This window comes from Leptonychotes weddellii, chromosome 10, assembly GCF_054177405.1.
Source record: "Leptonychotes weddellii isolate Sample4059 chromosome 10, ASM5417740v2, whole genome shotgun sequence".
NCBI classification, from domain to species: Eukaryota; Metazoa; Chordata; class Mammalia; order Carnivora; family Phocidae; genus Leptonychotes; species Leptonychotes weddellii.
Window position 1 is genome coordinate 102,791,043 of NC_138378.1, and position 18,072 is coordinate 102,809,114.

The 18,072-nt window shown below is 52.7% G+C and overlaps 1 protein-coding gene and 1 long non-coding RNA gene across 3 annotated transcripts in view; one reads left to right on the plus strand and one right to left on the minus strand.

Moving 5' to 3' along the window:
- Positions 1–571: 571 nt before the first annotated feature.
- PLB1 (phospholipase B1) overlaps positions 572–18,072 on the minus strand; it is a 99,500-nt gene continuing 81,999 nt past the window's right edge. Inside the window, exons 50-58 of the mRNA XM_081796987.1 lie at positions 15,325–15,376; positions 14,283–14,363; positions 12,815–12,880; positions 12,263–12,357; positions 10,964–11,045; positions 9,920–10,024; positions 9,362–9,457; positions 2,471–2,545; positions 572–997 (exon numbers count right to left, since the gene is read on the minus strand). Coding sequence (XP_081653113.1) covers positions 794–997; positions 2,471–2,545; positions 9,362–9,457; positions 9,920–10,024; positions 10,964–11,045; positions 12,263–12,357; positions 12,815–12,880; positions 14,283–14,363; positions 15,325–15,376 — 856 coding nt within the window. The 3' untranslated portion in view covers positions 572–793. The remainder of the gene's footprint in view (positions 998–2,470; positions 2,546–9,361; positions 9,458–9,919; positions 10,025–10,963; positions 11,046–12,262; positions 12,358–12,814; positions 12,881–14,282; positions 14,364–15,324; positions 15,377–18,072) is intronic.
- Positions 991–9,928, plus strand: LOC145715965 (uncharacterized). Of its 2 annotated transcripts, XR_014138292.1 has the most exons (5): positions 991–2,347; positions 3,578–3,700; positions 6,221–6,388; positions 9,375–9,498; positions 9,757–9,928. It is a non-coding gene; the product is annotated as an uncharacterized LOC145715965 (long non-coding RNA). The 2 variants fall into 2 exon arrangements; XR_014138291.1 differs by lacking the exon at positions 991–2,347 and having other exon boundaries at positions 2,540–3,700.

Genomic DNA, 18,072 nt, shown 5'->3' on the forward strand with positions numbered 1-18,072 from the left:
GAAGTTAGCACTTTGAGAAAATCAGGTTGCAGATAAATGAAGTATTCATGGCCCAATCCCCCCCCCCTTTTTTTTTTTAAAGACATTTCAAAATTTCTCTCTTCCAGATAACCTTCCTCAAGGAACTCCTCCTAGTCTCGGAGTGATCAGACACCTTTACCTACCGATGCACCAGAACAGAAATGCACCATGTCGTGCAGTTTCTTGTTTCTTTGTAGGAGTTTGTCTTCTCAGCCAGGCTGTGACATGCACAGCCTTGGAGGTACCACGATGTTCCACATTGTCCTGGGTACAAAACAGCTGTGTCAAAGCTAGGTGTTGGATTATATTTGAATGGTGGTCAGCCAGCTCCAATAATCTAGCCACCACGTGGTGGCCAGCATTTTCCCCATCTTTTAATTAGTGGGTTCGGTGACTGAGGATCTGCTCCTTGGGTGCCGGGCTGGAGCCTGACCGAGGCCGGTCTGTGCTCTGGTTGACCATCACTTGGGCAGCTCTGGCTGACACAGGACACAAAGGGCTCCAGCTCCCACACGTGCATCGCACAACAGATGGGAAGCGAGCGCTTCAATAAGGCTGACCCAAGAATAGAATGGCTTTGGACTTTATTTGAATTTGGCAATTCTAGGAGCGTAGGCCCCAGGCCCCAAGGAGTCGTGACTGTCCCTTTGGCTTCCGATGTCGCCAGGCGTTGAAGCAAATGCTCTCCGCGGTGCCCAAGGTGGCTGAGGTAGAGGGCTGGTGAGGAGTGAGGCTGGGGCATTTAGGATGAGCACCGCACCTGGCGGGAGGCCTAGAAGCTCATAGTGTTCAGGCTCATTGGAAGATTTTCCTGCTGGCGACCTCTTACGACTCTCCAGACCATCATGGTGCCAACCCCAAGGACAAGGCCGCCTCCTGCTGCCACTGGCACGGCCCAGTTCAGCACGTTGGGGCCCGCTTCAGCCTGGTCTTGGAGGAGCTGACTGTTCCTCAGGGTGTGGAGGTAAGGGCTCTCCTGTGGAGGTGGAGGAGAGGGTCAGGGGTTAAGGACCTCAGAAAACCGTCCATCTGCTCACCTTAGGCTTGCATAGGCCCTATCCCAGCGATGGTGCGATAAACTTGCACATCTTCACAGCTCACCCGTTAGTAAGAAAGGGTCAGCTCCCCAGACAAGGCCCGCAATTGCCAGGTCTGTGCCTTCTTCATCTACACTGTGCCCAAACCTTCTGAACGAGGATGGGTCTCCAAAGTGGCCAATACCCCACTATAACCTCCTTTTGGCTTCTCACCAGCATCCCCTCTCCTGTCAACCTGATTTTGAAGTAAGATTGGGAATGGATAGGCAACCAAAGGAAGAGAGTCCTGGGGGCTGCAAAGCCCCCACCTCTGTCTTCTCTAGGCCACCACTGGACAGCTGTCCCCATCCTCCGACCTCAGGAGTGCCCGGGAGCAGGATGACAGTCAGTGTGGAAGGACAGCTGGGCCTGTAGTAGGTTAGAAAACCGAGCATGAGGGGGGCCCGGAGAGGAGATGTTCAGGCCTGCCTCCCTGGATTCTCTCCTTCCTCTGTGAACACGAGCGTGGAGCTGGGAGAGTGACGAAGGGTTCAGATGTGGCCACTCTCACTGTCCTGTCAGCCAGTAGGCCATGTTCAGAAACAATCACATCCCAAAGGAGCCTGGGGTGTGTCTTCTGAGGGGTGTAAACAGAAAAGAGACCAACACAGGTGTGTTCAGGGGGCAGCAGTAGGGTGAGGGAAGGGAACAGTAGCCTGGGGAGGGGGGCCGCCCCTGGTCCTTGAAGGATGTGGCAATCTCCCATAGGCAGAGATGGGGATGAGCCTCCAGAAAGCACAGACCTGGCAATTGCGGGCCTTGTCTGGGGAGCTGACCCTTTCTTCAGGGACAGGCATGTCTAAGGTCATAGAGGAAGCTGGGCCTCCCCTCTGGATGCTCCAGTGAGCAGCTAGAACCAGGGCAGGGTTTCCAGCAGCCTCGGTAAGGCTAGAGTGACTGTCCGTGCAGGCCGCATGGTGCCTGGCAGCAGTTACAGGCTGGTCAGGGAAGGGAGGGACGACCGGGGGAGCATGTTGGGAGCATGGTCAGCAGTCTGGGTGAGAGCAGTGAGGGAAGAGAGAATGTGCAGGAAAGGGAGGAAGAAGAGCACAGGTCCCCAGAACAGGCATGGTGTCTTATTTCTCTCTGTACGACCCCCCCCCACACACCTAACCACTGCCCATTCATCCGTCTCCCCTGAGCCCCTCTTCCATGGACTGTTGCTTTCTCCCTCCTACACCCTGAGGAGCTGTGAAGTCTCAGGGACCAGGAGGAGTGGTGAGATTTGAGAATGGTGGCAGCGAACAAAGGTGAGTGATGATACAGCTCCCAGGGACCTCCTTGGTGCCTTCTGGTTTGGGGGACCACCCCATTCCCCCAAGCATCTGTTTCACACTAGACAGGACAGGCAGGAGGTTAGGACGTTTACTCACAGGAGAGGGGCACTTGAGTTTGGTTCGGCTGTGGGTGAAGTTGTTGGAGGTTGTCTTCTGGCCCACCGGCTCCAGCTGAAGAGAAAAAGGAAACCGGGATTTCCTCCACAGTGGCCGAGACCTCCCTGTCGGAGGAGGATCTCCACCTGACCCCCTCTCTCTACCAGCGTGGGTTATAACGCAATAAATGCAAGATCCACGGCAGATGCCTCGCTGCCGGACCTGACTTCTGACTCAGAAGGGGCAGGTCAGAGTCCATCAGGCAGGGCGGGACCCTGAGTCTGCCCTGGCTTGACCAAGGAGGACACAGGCCCAGCACAGTGACTCCGTGCAAGGGCCTGGCCCAGAACCTCCGTTTCCTGCTTCCCTTCGGCGTGACTGTGATCACACACACCCTGCGTTTGCAATTTTATAAAATGGTGATAATCCTATTTACCAACTTCAAGTGTACGGGGCTAGTTGGTTTCAGAAAAACTTTAATAACTTACTGGTTACTCTACCTGGCTTGTCAACCTCAAGAAATTTTTCTCACTTGAGCTACTTTGTATGTTTTTCACACAGATGTAGAGGTGTACTCAGAACATCCCTGGAGCAATTGTTGTTCAGAGAGGTTCTGCTTAATACTTTTAGTCCTGAGACCCTCTGAGAATGAGCTAGAAGCTGCTACCCCTTCCCAGCATCTTTAGCCAACAGCCTGCCCCCTGACATGCGGCCAGCCCAGAGAAGGGTAGGCCCCTGGCACTGACTGTGTAGGTTCTGCCCTTAGAATCTGCTTCCTTGCCCAGTCCTGAGCCCCTCTGCTCCTGACCCCCAGGTACTGCCTACGAGGGAGGTAAAAGGATGCTCTGCCAGCTACCGACCACACCTTGCCTGTGATCTCGCTTTCCGTTGTCCTACGGCTGCTCTGGCCCTGAGAGAGACCCCATGGTGACTGGTAGAGCACAGTGGACACATCCCCTGGGGTCCAGACTCTGCTGCTGAGAGCTGTTCGTGCTAGGCGGGTTCCCGAGCTGCCCCAACCACCCATATTTGGCTGTTGCGAGCATCAGATGAGAAATGACGCCGAGCAGGAGGTGGGTTACTTATGTGTCGTTTCTACTTGCTTAGAGCTGAGGAAGCACAAGCTTCTTGTAATGGAACGACCACCGAGTGACCATATAGATGCTCAAGGTCAGGTTGGCTGATTCCCTGACATTCCAGGAACCCGGGAACTAAGTGGTACAGAAGAAGGTAAGGATCACGTCGTGGGTGTGAGGACTGCGTCGGGTTCTCCCTTTCTCCTGGCTCCTTGTCATCCGTGCACAGTCTCCCAGCGTCCTCCCTGAGCCCGCGTCCCCTCCAGCTACCTTCACAACCCCTCCCTGTGCCTCTAGGAAGACTCATTTGTGGTCACTGGCTGCACTTCCTGACCTCCCGTTCCAATGCCCACTCCAGTCAGACTTCAGTCTCCATCACTTGACTGAAGTTCTGGTCAAGGTCACTATGACCTCCATCTCACCAGACTCAATGTTCACTTTGTGGTCTTCATCTTGCTTGACTTTTCAGCAACATTTGTCAAAGTTGATGCATCCCTCTTGAAACGCTCACCCATCTGGGCTCCCGGAACAGGGCACTCTTCTCTCCTGCCCACCTCCCCACTCCCCCTCCCCTTCTCATCCATCACTGAGGTCAGAGGTTGGAATGAAGGCCCTAGGGCTTGGTGGTAGGTCCCAGCTTTTTCCCACCTACTCTCCTCTAGGAGCTCCTCGTGGATCCCATGGCCTCGAATACCCCCTCCCATGAATGAGGCTCACATTTTTTTTTCTTAAATCTCCATTCCTGACTCTGTCTCTGAGCTTCAGCTCATAGATTCAACAGCTTACTTGATGCCTCGAGGTAGAGTTCCAGAAAGTGGTTCACACTTACCGTGGCCAAAAGAGAACTTTTTTTTTTCCCCTCAAGCTTATTTCTCTCCAGCACCTCAACCATCCACCCAATTTTCTTGACCCCAAATGGAGGAGTCATCTCTTGTTCCTTTTCTTTTAATTTAAATTCTAGTTAATATACAGTGGAATATTAGTTTCAGGTGTACAATATAGTGATTCAACACTTACATACAATATCAGGTGCTCATTACAAGTACACTCCTTAATCCCCATCACCTAGTTAACCCATCCCCCCACCCACCTCCTTCTCGTCTTTGTTCCTCTTCTAACCTCCTCCATCAGCCAGTCCAAAAACAGATCTCAACTCTGACCCTTTCTCTCCTTCTCCACTGTCATCACCCTGGGCCCATCCACCTTCATCTCTCACCTGGGCTCCTGGTCTAATTTCACGCTTCCTTCTAGTCCAGGGCTACACGGCAGCCAGTGGGCAAACCAGATCCTCTGGCTTCCCTGTTGGAAGCCATCCAAGGACCTGGCCCTGCTCTCGCTCACCTCTCTGACCTTGCTCACCTCCCTCCAGTTACACTGGCCCTTCTGTTGCTCAGACACTTCAAACTCATTCCTGACTCCAGGCCCGCACAGGTCCTATTTCTTCTGCCTGGAACACTCTGGCCCTAGACCTCTGCATGCCTGGCAGGCTCCTGACATTCAGTTCTCAGCTCACAGGTCACTCGTCAGAGACGCCTCCCTCTCCCCCACCATTACTCTGGCGCATTCCCTCCCTCCCTCCCTCCTTCCCTCCCTCTCTTTCTCTTTCTTTTCTCTTTCTTTCCCCTGAATGTGGTCAGAAAGTCTTAGTGACTTGTTGAGTTTTCTCTGTCCTTTCCCCGTGAGTGCAAGGATGTTCTTTTCCCCAGCACCTGGGGTAGTCCCCTCTGCATAGTGATGCTCAATAAATAGTTGTTGAGGGAGCGCGTGGATGGACTAGAGTCAGAGTCCTGAGTGGAGCAGCTCAGGCAAGAAGGCCTGGGGCTGGCCCCAGGAAATGAAGTTGTTTTACTGAGAACCCACCTTTCCTAAGGCTGATACTGCAGATACCAACGATGTGGCCAATAACAGGGCTGGGGCAGGGAGCAGGGGCGGGCCTCTAGTCTGTTCTGGGGATTCAGGGAAGGCTTCCTGTAGGAGCTAGCACCTGAGTTGAGTGGTGAGGTGGCTATGAGATAGGAGAAGAAGATTGGAAGGACAGTCCACGATAAGGGGATGAGCAAGAGCCAACACACAGATGCATGAGATACCATGGGTGGTGTGGGAAACTGCACTCCTTACCAGACTGCCCCACTGCCAATCAGAGGGGGGTGGGAGTGACTGCTGGAGAGGTTAACTGGGGCCAAGTCTCCGAAGGCCTGGTGTGCTGTGCTAAGGGACCTGGCCTTTCCCCTTCGGGGAGGGGCAGGCCTTGGAAGTTTGGTCGGATTTTCATTTACACAGATTCCTGGGGCTGCCCTGTGGCAAAGAGATCTAAGGCAGTGGTTTGCAAATCCTGTATAATATCACTGGGGAGCTTCTGAAACCTGCTGAACCCAGGTGCTACCCCAGACTAATCCAGAATTTTGGGGGATGAGGTCCAGGCACTAGTGTTTTGTTTGGGTTATTGTTTTCAAGTCAACTTTTTATTGAAGCTAGCATACATTTAGAAACAAGTATAAATCACAGGCGAACAGTTGATAAATTGTGGTAAAATGAATGAACAGTAAACGGCATCTAGATCAAGGTACAGAATATTACCAGCACTCAGCATCCCTCCCACCCTCTTCCAGTACTCTCCTTCCCCTGCCCTCCCCCCAAAGACCATATATTAATTTGCTTGTTTTTGAAATTATAGACATAGTTGCATGTGGCTGAAGTTTGCTTCTTCTCAGTGCTGGGAGGCAGTCCATTGCATGAACGTGCCACATTTTGATTATCCATTCTATTGGTGCACATTTGGGGGAGCTTCCTGCCTGGGGATTGTGAATGGTGCTGCTGTGAAAATTCCCGCATGCATCTTTTGGTAAGCCTACGTGTATGTTTCGGTTGGGGATATACCTAGGGATGGGATCGCTGGGTCACAGGGAATCCAGATGTTCAGCCGTCGTGGCTAGGCCAAACTGGTTGCCGGTATTAATGTTCTCCAGATGAGTCTAACCTCTGGCCAGAGCTGAGCACTGCTGTTCTAATGGTGGTGGTAAGCCCAGTGCCAGGGACACCAGGTAGGAGGCTCGCGTGGTCACCCAGCACCTGGGGAGATGCAGAGGTTGGAGGACTGCAAGATTTCTAGGGAAGAGGGAGCAGGGGCCCGTGGGGGAATAGCGTCAGAAGAAGAAGGAAAAAGGAAGAGGAAAACGCTCCCTCGTGCCGCTGGTGTTTCTGGTGTTGCTTTTGCAAAGGTCTCCGGAGGCGGCACAATGTGCTGAGCAGAGGTACAGGAGATGAAATAGGCTAAAAGTGGGTCTGTTGCCGCAGGAGGGTAGCCTGTGAGCGTCGGCCAAAGCCTGCAGACGCCACATCATCGGACTCTCAGAGTGAGACGTGAACTCACTGGTTACATATGTGCTGACCGGGGTGGGGGCGGGGAGGCCGGCTGGTGCTGCGGCCAGGGCACTGGGGGATTTGACGTGGGTTCTAATCCCTGCTCGGCCTCCAGCTGACTGTGTGCTTCCTCTCCCTGTATGCTAGTAACAGAGCATCCTGGCTAGATGACCTGCCAGATCTCCTCTAGTTCTACTGGCCTATTGTATATGTCGCTCTAGGGGGTCACCAGAAGGAGAAGGTCTGAAAAGTTGGCATGATGTAATGGGTTTATATCTGAGATGGTTTTGGATGAAAACATGGGACTATGTAATTACTTCCCTAAATTATACAGCACAGGACAAGACACTCTTAGATGATTTCAGTTTAGTTTTGCTTTGTTTTTTAAAATTAGGGGCAGGGCTAGGACACTGGTGGCTGGGAGCCCTGGACAGGCCGGTGGTGTTACCAAGATGACTCCACGGCTGCGCTCACCTTTTTGTTTTCCTACCTGCTCCCCTCCCACTTGCCCTTATGTATAACAAGCCTCTCGCCTGGACCAGTGGGGAGAACCACTGAGCTGCTTTGGAAGAGGCAGCCAGAACTGTGTTGTTAATTACTGCAGAAAGAGACCAGCAGGCCCAATGTATTCAAGTCCTCGGTCTGGCCATCGTGCCCCAGAGAACTCCCAGAGCACCTGGGCATTATGCAGGCTGGGGGTGCCACCAGGTAGGAAGACCACCCATCCCCTGATGGAAATGCTGGGAAGGAAAGGCGGAGCGGCTGAGCATTCCTGGCCCTTGTTAGAATCTGTGGATTCCCCTGAGATCTCGGGGGGACAAATGGGACTGTGCACAGATACCCACTCTTTGGGGGGTGGGTTTTAAAAGGAATGAAGTCATGGGACTCCATCAGTAGAGGACAACTGGACTTCAAAATTGCTCTCAGGAATGATATTGTGCAAACTTTGGTGAACAAGATTCCTGTGGAGGTTGGGTGGGAGGGAACTCAACGATGTTTTGACTGAAGTTCCGAGTTCTGGGCTGACAGAGTGTGACGAAACCTTTAGGAGTGGGCAGAATGTGGCGTCAACAAGGGAAACAAAGGGAGAAGGAAGGCTGAGTCTGTGATTACCTGGGCCAAGGACGGAACCTGTTGGCATGCTGCTGGGGAAGAGGAGGTGGTGTGGCTAAGGGGCGGGCAGTGCTGGGTGAGGCTGCAGGTGTGGGGATATCTGCACAAGGGAATCCTGGCAGAGAGGCAGCCAGCGCGAAACTGCAGTAAAAGCAAGAGTGTGGATTTGTTTGGTCACCATGGGAGAAATGGGGGAATGCAGGTTGGGGTGGGGATTGGGTTACCCGCTGAGCCAAGATCAAAAGAAGCCACTGGATTGGAAAGGCATTTCGTTTGCTCTGCGCAACAGGACACAGCTATTGGGGTCACTGGTCAAGCTCTGTTCCAGCAGAGCGGGTTGTAGAGGAGTGGCCAGCCCGCAGAGGCAAGGCACAAGGCCAGGCGGCCCTGGGGCCCCTCGATATGTGAATTTCCTAAGGTCCCAATCATCCCTGTCAGAAAGGTCTGGAATAGGTGGACAGCCTGGGAAACAGGCTGGGTGGCTCTTTTCTTTTTGATGCTTAAATAATCATCGGGAGGGTGCCTGGGTGGCTCAGTTGGTTAAGCGACTGCCTTCGGCTCAGGTCATGATCCTGGAGTCCCGGGATCGGGTCCCGCATCGGGCTCCCTGCTCAGCAGGGAGTCTGCTTCTCCCTCTGACCCTCCTCCCTCTCATGCTCTCTGTCTCTCATTCTCTCTCTCTCAAATAAATAAATAAAATCTTTAAAAAAAAAAATAAACAGACAAAAATGGGGGCGCCTGGGTGGCTCAGTTGGTTAAGCGACTGCCTTCAGCTCAGGTCATGATCCTGGAGTCCCGGGATCAAGTCCCGCATTGGGCTCCCTGCTCAGCGGGGGGTCTGCTTCTCCCTCTGACCCTCCCCCTCTCATGCTCTCTGTCTCTCATTCTCTCTCTCGCAAATAAATCTTAAAAAAAAATTATAAAAAAAAGATCATCGGGAATGTGTTGAGATTAGGGTAATGGGGGCTGGCATTCTCTGAATGCTAATGATCGTGTTGCGTACTGTGTATATGGTACCTTGATTTTCTGAGATCTGTGTCATTTGCATTGTTTTTTATGGATATTGATACAGAGGACCAAAGAGCATTTGCTCAAGGTCACACAGGAAGGGGTTGAAGCTGATTTCATCCAGTTTATCTGATTACAAAATTATCCCTGCCCCCCCACCCCCATACTGGGAAATTGCTCAAATAATCGAATCTGTCAGGACAAAGAAGTTGTGGCACCATTTTGAGCTTTGGGCAGAAAGGAGCTCTGTCTGCCAGGTTTTTTGTTTTGGGCAGTGGTCAACACCCTTGGGTGGTCCCCTTTGACACAGCCCAGGGAGCACTTAGGCACTCACCATGTTGTTCCAGAGCGCGATGGCCATCTCGGCATGACCACGTTCTGAGAAGTGGAAACAGTCCTCGGAGAAGAAGGTGAGGTCAACGCTTCCTCTCTGTGACCAAAGGCAAAGGGATTATGTTCCTGTGGAAAAAGGTACCGCCCCCCCCCCCGCCCCCCACAGGTGTCCTCGGCATCGTTCAATTCTGCTGCCACCTGGCTCAGAGATTGGTGGAGAAACTCCCCAATTTTGGAACTTTTAAAAAGACCTGAATTGTAGCCACCCACAGTCCATCCCTTTTCCTTCCACGTCCCTGCCCTAATAGATGACTTTCCATTCTATCCCAATCTAGCAAATAGCAGGGCCAGGCCTGGGGAGCTTGGTCACTGATAATTTTCTCCTTTTCTTTCCAGGTATATCTAAGTTCCAATAATATTAGGAAAAAAAAAAAAAGCAAAATCTTTCTTAGGAGCCCTCTTGGAGCCATATCGTCAGAAAAAGCTCAGGTGCAGAAGGAAGTACATCTCCTAAGAAGAGCCCCTCCACAAGCGCCTCCCAGAAATTCCCGCAGCTTACGCTGTTCAGGGGGACGAGAGTGTTTTGGAAGAAAGGCTGCACAACCACGGCGAAGTCCTCACGCTGCAGATACTGGGGCTTGTAGGACAACCTGGAGATGCCGCTCTGTGGAGGGGGGAGATGTTCCTCAACCCTCCTGGCAGGGCTGGCCAGATGAGCTCTAGTCCTGCTGCCTTGGGTTGGCTGTGATGCGCTGCCCCCCTCCCCCAGCCAGAGGTGACTTCAAGGAACACTCTAGTGCACATGCATGTGCTCACGTTGTCTGCACCCAGGCATGAGCACCACCCGTTCTGAAGTCTCTCTGAGTCTGGGTCGGAGCCTCTGATCAGACTGTGTGGGCCAAAGACCTCCCCCAGTCTCACTGCATGAAGAGCTGAATTAGAACATGGGGTTCTGGTTCAGATCCAGCTCTAATGGGGATCATTTCAACACCAGCTCCCCGAAATGCCTGTGCACTTGGGGGATGAAGGTCCATGTCAAAGGGTTAGATGTGCTTCTCCTCAACAATCCATCTGGAAAAATGAGGATGTAAGAAAACATGAGAACCATCTAGGGCTTCAGGGTCCATGAAGGTAGACGGAAGCCAAAAGGGGGAGATACCTGAGGGTCAAGTTTCTTCAGGGGAGGCTTCTCAGAAGTGGCGAGAAGACCTGCCCTGTGCGTGAGGTGGAGAAGTTGCAGAAGGGCTGGGGAGGGCATGTCAAGGGGGGACAGCCTGAGCAGAGGCGGACACAGAATTGGGGATGGAGGTAAGCAGGGCTAAGCCTTATGTTCTGAGGGAGGGGGAGCCCAACGGGGCCGTGGACACTTCCCCTCCCTCCTCTGGGTGAGAGATGGTGCCCAGCACATGCCAGGGCTGGGAGGCAGGGCTTCTCCCACCTTCCCCTCAGAGATTTCTCCCTCCCCGGCTTGGTGTTCTTTTCACCTGGAGAAATCTTTCAGGGGCTGTGATCTGCCTTTAGGGAGCAGCCTTGTTCTCAGCAAACCCCTGCTCTCCAGGAGTAGAGGGGGCCCCCAGCTGGGATAGGAGGGGTGCAGCTTCACCTGGAAGTTCCAGTTCACTTGCTTCAGTTCCTGCAGCTCCAGGGGATTCTCCTGGGAACGTCTGAGGCAGGTACAGTTGCTCCTGTGGAGAGGCACCCGGGTGGCTGACCCCCGCACCCCCCCACACACAGCCTGGGTGACTCCTGGCCCCACGTCACAGACTGTAATTCAAGGGCACTAGGGGTAGCAGGTGCTTGTTTAAAGAGAAGGTGGGAGAGTTGGCACCTGATATCTGGGTCCCCTTGCCACCTGGTTGTTCCTGCCCCAGCCCGGGTCTTCCTCTAGGGAAGGGCTGGAGTTTTGGAAAGACAGCCATGATAACCTTATCTTTCTTCTTCCCGGTCCTGAGACCTCCCAGCTCCACCTCCAGCAGCTCAGGACTTCCCCTCAGGGCTCCAGAGTGGGGAGTCTCTTGGGAAGCTGGGGAGTGTCGACCAGTTTGAGACACACGGAGAAGGTAGAATGTAAGGCCTGAAGCCTCTGGAGGAGCCCTTCCCACCTCCCAGCTATTAGCTGTTCCACCTGGCGCCCAAAAAGAATGGGAACCAGCTGGTCACCTTGCCAGCAAATCCATTTGACCCCAGCTAGGACTCCTCAGCCCCCTGTAGAATCTTTTCTCCCAAAGCAATGATCACAGGAAGTCTGGATGACCCTCTGGCCTCAGAGGATGGCAATTTCCTGCCAGGGTCACAGCTGAGCTTTAATAAGTTCCAGCCCCCAACAGAAATTAGTCTCTTGTACAACAGACCTTAGCGCTGAGCCTGGCTTTCAAGGATGTTATAAAAGCTACTCTTGACTGAGAGCCTGCCCCACAGGGCCCAAGCACATTACATACATTTCTTCTAGACCTCACTACTTTGCAAGGTTTTACAGATGAAGAGTAAGAGGCCCAGAGAGGTTATGGAGTTTGTGCACGATCTCACAGCTCCTAAAGGGCAGAGCCAGCTACAGATGGACAGCTGTCTTGGAAGCGCCTTGCCCGGTGCTGCCTCTCAAACAAACACCGAGCAGTCACTGGAGTTTGGAATCACAGACCATGCTGGGCGCTTTAAGGATCATTGGTCTGTGTCTCTCGCTTTGCGGCCAAGCAACCGGGGGTCCAGAGAAATAAAGTGACTTGCATACAGTAGGCAGTCAATACTTTAGAGGTATTTCCAAGTGATTTTTCTAGCCCCTGGTGCATCGCTGATGTCTTTCCTCGGGACAGGATCGTCTGGGTCGGCCTGCACTGGTGTCCTCGGGTAGCGTCCATGAGCCCCGCTCTCCCCAGGGGCCCTCGTCCTGGGACTGTGTACTTACTGAGCAGCCAGGGGCGGGTCACATTTCCCACCTTGGCCCTGGTGTAGGCCAGCCAACTCCATGACCCCCACCACGTTGATGAAAGCCCTTGGAAGCTGTGGGGAGCAGAGGGATGGGCTGCGTTAGTCCCCAGGCAGGTGTGGGGGATGCTGGTTACTACTGGAAGAACCTAGGGGCTCATCTACAATCTAACTTCCTCCGCCCCAGTTTTGCCAATAAAGAAACTGAGGCACAAACAGGGGATGTGACTTGTATTCTCTCAATCTTCTTTAAGGGCCCACTTTATAGCTTGGGAAGCTGAGACAGAAGTCACTTGTCCCAAATCCCATTGCTAGCAAGCCACCCTGCCTGGCTACAGACTAGCCATTACTTGGCCACCAAACAATACAGTCTGATTCACTTAGAATTTCCTTTGCAGAGGAGCTTGGTATCTGCCCCCCTCCCTTGCCTCCCCTCCAGGTGTCTGCTTAGCATGTATCTCCCTGAACACGGCTTGCCTAGATGCACACCGTGAGGGTGGAGACCCAGAAACCTGCAGCTGCTCTTCCCTACCTCCTCATAGAAGATGTCCAGGGCCTGTTGGATATGCTGAATGTACTCTCCAGCTGAGGGGGCCTCCTGTGAAGAGAGAAGGGGGTTCCTGTCAGCTCCAGGGTTCTACTCTGAGGGTAGCGGTCTGGTGACCAGCACAGGAGGGCCTGGGGGTGGTGGTTCAGAGGGGCTAGCATGGTACTGGACAGGCTGAGAAGCCCAGCCCTTGTTGCTGGGGGACACAAGTCTTCCTTTGACCCCTACTAGACACCGTGAATAATCCCCACCCTGATCCACAGTATCTCAAATGCAGGGGCAGACTCTGACCGTGTTGGTCCCTGCCCCTTCTCTGGTCCCATCTGTCACCAGCCTCAGGGTTCTGAACCACATCCATGCCCTGATGACCACACGCTCTCTCTCCTTTGGGCTGTGGCCTATGCTGGCCCCATTGCTTCCCCCTAATTTCTTTTTGACTCGGCTCAAGAGTCTCCCCCTCTGACTCATTTCTCGAGTGGAGGCTGATTTAGCGCCTTCCTCAAACATGGCCTGAGTTCATCCTGGGGGGGCGGCGGGGTTCCAGGTCTTTTCCACAAAAAGAGGCTTTCAGGAGTATAAATCTGACTTTGCAAGAGGGGCAGGTACTCTGGGGATAGGAGAGGCATTCTCCTGGACCAAGCGTCCACAGGTAGCTTTGGGGGTCTCTTCTGGCCTCCTGGACCCTGTTGAGTCCAGGACACAATGGCATTGAATCCCCTGGGGTTGGGTCACTTCTGCCTCTGGAGGCTGGGCAGTAAGGAAGAGGATAGAGGGGAAGAGGCTCAGGAGAACCAGCCCGTGTTGGTTGGGGGGGAGGGTAATTCTCATCCAGCCTTTGGTAGATGGTCTGAGCCATGAGGAATGATAACATACTTTCTCCCCCTGCCCGTGACTTTAAATGTTCTACCGTGACGTCTGAGTTAGGGCAGCTGCTCTTTTCCAGCCAAATAAAATACAGGACATCCCCAACTTAGAACAGGATGTATTCTCAAAGTGACAGCCCCCCCACAGAAACACTATCAGGAACAGGCTGGGTTCCCAGGCCAGCCAGCTGAGGTTGGTTCACTCACAAAGTCCTTGGGGCAGCAAGCTGTCCTCTTGGGACTGGTTTGATTTTATCCAACCTCGTTGATGACATTGTTTCAGCCTCGCCCTTGCGCACACATGCACGCGCACCAAAAAAAAAAATCATCAAAAAATGGGTAGGGATTTCCCAGCACATGTGGGGTGGGGCTTGCCGGTTACTCATTCAATACCAAAGAACAGTATTTGTGTGCATGAGAGCAGTGCCTGAAGAGTGGGTGCGTCTAGACACTTCTGGAATCGGGGAACCAAAGCAGCCGCTGTCCCAGGGGCCACTCAGCAGTGGGAAAGGCCAGGGTCTGCCCGGGCGGGCTGGGGTGCCTGGGAGAGCAGACCGGCATGACTCCCATGGGGCTGGGCAGGGGCTTACCGGATTCTCACAGTAATGACATATGTCGTTGCTCCCAATGAAGAGCGTGATCAGCTTCCAGTCACTCTCTAGGTTGATTTCCTGAAGGGACAGAAGGCTCTGAGTCTAAACTTTGGTAGTGGTGGGGGATGGAGGGGGGCAGCACATGCAGGTGATGCTCACCAGGCCAGACAGCACCCCCTCACCACTGCCTTTCACCCTCTTTGTACCCCGATGGAGAGAAGATGCCAGGTGGAGCCTTCCTAACCTTCACCTTGGTGCCTGGCAAGGAAATCTAGAGAGCGGACTCCGTGTGTGCACATGTGTGTATGTGTATGTGTCTGCTCACAGCGGAGGAGGACTATTTTTCCTGGGAAATCCTAAGAAAACTGCAGTGCATTGCAGAGTGGAGTGTATTAACACAGCCGTGAAACGTGATCTAAAGGCCTTCAAAGTTGCAGAGGGCGAAAGATGCAACTAGAAGTAAAAGCCCAGAGCTGCCTCTTGGGAGAGCTCGGCTGGTCTGGGTCCAGGGAGAGGGGACTGGTGGGGACTGGAGAAGAGCCTGGCCTGGGGGAGAGGTGTGGTGGGGGCTGGGGAGGCCCTCGAGGAGTCTGCCTTCTGCTCAGCCACCACCATAACAGGAGTCCTGCCAGGCGCTGGAATTCTGAATTCTAAGGCCGGGACACAGACACTTCGCAAAGCCCCAGTGAGAAGTTTGAGAGGGGCCGGGTGAGTGGGAAGGGGAAGGATTGGAATGAGGAGCCTATTTTTAGAACCCAGGGTTTACATAATAGGGCTCTGCAAAGCCAACTCTTGGGTAAAGTGGGAAACTGCCAGAGGCCAAGGCCGGCTCTGCTCCCTCCTGTGGTGGGGCCTCGGGGGCAGGGGCGCAAGAGCCCGGGTCAGGAAAGGGCAGCAGGGAGGGTGCGTTGGGGGTAAGGCCTGCTTCTCAGGGCTCATTTGACCCCTCCTTAAAGACAAGTAGGGGCTGAAATGGTGGTCCAGAAGGCTGGAGGCCGGCCGCACCTTTCAGGGTGGCCCAGGGTCCTGGGGTACTCACGGGGTGGTTTTTCATTCGCTCCACCAGGTCCCGGGCCTGGGTCGGCATGTCCCTAGATGTGGAAGAGAAAGGAACCTGAGCAGTGGCTGAGGAAAAAGAGCTCCCACCGCAGGATTTGGGCCTGGCATACAGGTGCTTCCAGAAGAGAAACGTATATAAAGTTTATTCCTTCACGATGTATCTAAAAGCTTTTTGAGTCTCAAGAAATCTCAACCTAGGAAAAATCAAAGATCTGCCACAGACCTTGAAGCCACATAGATGCGGACCGCGCCAGGGGCTAGTCTGTCTTCTGCAGGCCTGGTCCTCTGTGGCCACGGTGGGTGGGGGTGGGGTGGGGGATCTGGTCAGCTTTCCCCAAGGGATGGTCCCTGACATCCCCCTCAGCTCTTTCACGGCAAGCCAAGCCTGTTCAGATCTTAGTCGGCTGCCTGTTTTAAAAATAACCTTTTGTATATTTGAAAAAATGTCACAGCCTTAAATTATCCTCTGCCTTCTTTCCAGGCATCCTGACTCCTTAACCTTCACTTCTAAATCCCACCCTCGGTTCCTTTAATCCTTTTTTCTTCTCTGTAGTTACTTTGGACTTCCACACCATTCCCCATCTCATCACTTTTCCCCCTGCCGGCATAAGAGGATGGGGGAGAGAAATCTGGACAGGATTAGTTTTCCCTTCATCTTCCAGATGTCCGCCATGAATAAGGAAAGTGAATGCTCTGGGTAAGAGTGGAGTATGTCGAAGGAACGGTACTCGGCAGTAAAGAGGAACGAACTGCTGATCTGCACAACATGGGTAGGTCTCAAAATGACCTGCTGGGCGACAGACGTTAGACAAGAGCACCCAGTGTAGGATTCCATTCACATAACATTCCAGAAAAGGAAAACTGATCTCTAGAGACAGAAAGCAGGTCAGTGGCTACCGGGGGTGCAGGGAGTGGGGTAGAGATGGGAGGAGCAGGAGGGAGAGATGGGTCACAAAGGGCACAGGGACACTTGGGTGTGATGGGTGTTATCTGGATTCTAGTGATGTTAAACCATAAGCTATGGACATACACCAAGCTTATCAAATTGTATACTTGAAATGTGTGCAGTGAACTGCATGGCAATTATACTTCAATAAAGCTGGTTTTTAAAACAGAGAAATATATGAGCTACGTGGGCAAAGGGACCCAGCCAAGGGAGGCTTCTGTGCAAGAAGTCATAAAAGCAGTAACTGGTATGGGATGGGCGTTTTAAACCTTTGCCTGTCCTTGATGAGCTGGGCTTGTGGCCAAATCTCATTTATACATCCAGGATCATAGCCCATCCATTATTGCTATTGATGCAATACATCAGAAAGCTAGAAAACAAGCCTGTCCTGGGTAAAGGGGACTCCAGAAGTGTCTATAACCTTCCAGTAGGCTCAAGACGTGAGTAGGGGAAGTCACGGGTGATAAGCCCTCATGAGCGTGAGGGGAAGTTAGGAGTGCTCACTTCCTCCCCTCTTCCCAGCCACGTTCTTCACACCCTTCAGCCTCGGAGCAAGTCCCACCTCCCCCCTACATGAGCCTTCTCTCTGAGCACCTTTATCCATACCTTCTGCTTCCTTTTCATCCTGGCGTGAAGAGCCCTGCTCTGGGGGTTGCAGGTCCTGGGTTCTCTTCCAGCTCTGTGACTTACTTGCTGTGTGAGCTCGCCCAAGTTACTGAACCCTGCTAGGGTCGAATTTCTTCATCTTATAAAAGAGGAGGTCCATGGAGTTGAGTCCTGGGGCGCCCCCCCTCTGGGTCTGCACCCGTATGTGGGCTGCCCAGCTCCCACATCACACTGTTCTCTTTCATACAACTCCGAAGTACAAAGTCATTGCAGTCTGCCATGTTGCCATATGCAACACTTTCTTTTTCTAAAAGTTATTTCCTGTTTGTTTAGCCTCCTTAAACTAGACAGCAAGCTAGTTGAATAGGCAAGGAATTCACCTATTGATTGTTTTGTATCTTTTAGTAACTACCTTGGGGCTCAGTCCTTCGCGGGCTTCCCTTGACTTCTTGCTTACTGATTGATGGAAGGGGAAGTTAGAGGTTGAATAAAACTTTGAAACTAATTAATCCTAATAATGGCAAACTTTTTGGGGGGGTCATACATATTATATATTATACTCAGTGTTTTCCACTGAGTTATTAATCTCATTTATTCTTATGACAGTGCTGAGACGTAGGTACTATTATTATCCCAATTTATAGATGAGGCAACTAAGATAGAGACGATAAGTGAGTTGCCCAAGGTCACACGGCTAGCAAGTCTGGGAGCTGGGATCTGGACACAGACAGTCTGACCTCAGGTCTCATTATCCTAGTTGCCCTGCTGTGGTGTTTAGTTTTCTCTTGAGATGTGCTCCTCCTTAGCCGACACCATACAAAATGACCCTGCAGATAAAGGAGAGTCACAGAGCAACTTTCCAACCTTGCTTACTTAAGTCAAAGGCTTACTCTCCTTTCCCGCATCACGGGACATCAGAGATGCTGACGAGGAGCTGCCTGTCTCGGCTACTTCCCCTGCCAGGGCCTCCTGGTGCAGGCGCCCAGCAGCAGTCAAAGGAGAAGGCAGGAAGAGAAGTAAAGCAAGAAAGGGGCTTGAACGTCAGCCGCCTGAGGAATCAGCTGCTGGTTAATGGAGCCTGGGCAAACAATAATAAAATGATGACGGTGGTGGTGAGCTTGACAGCAACAGCAGCGATGCGGTGTTGATTTTACGGGCCCATGAAGCCCAGCTCTT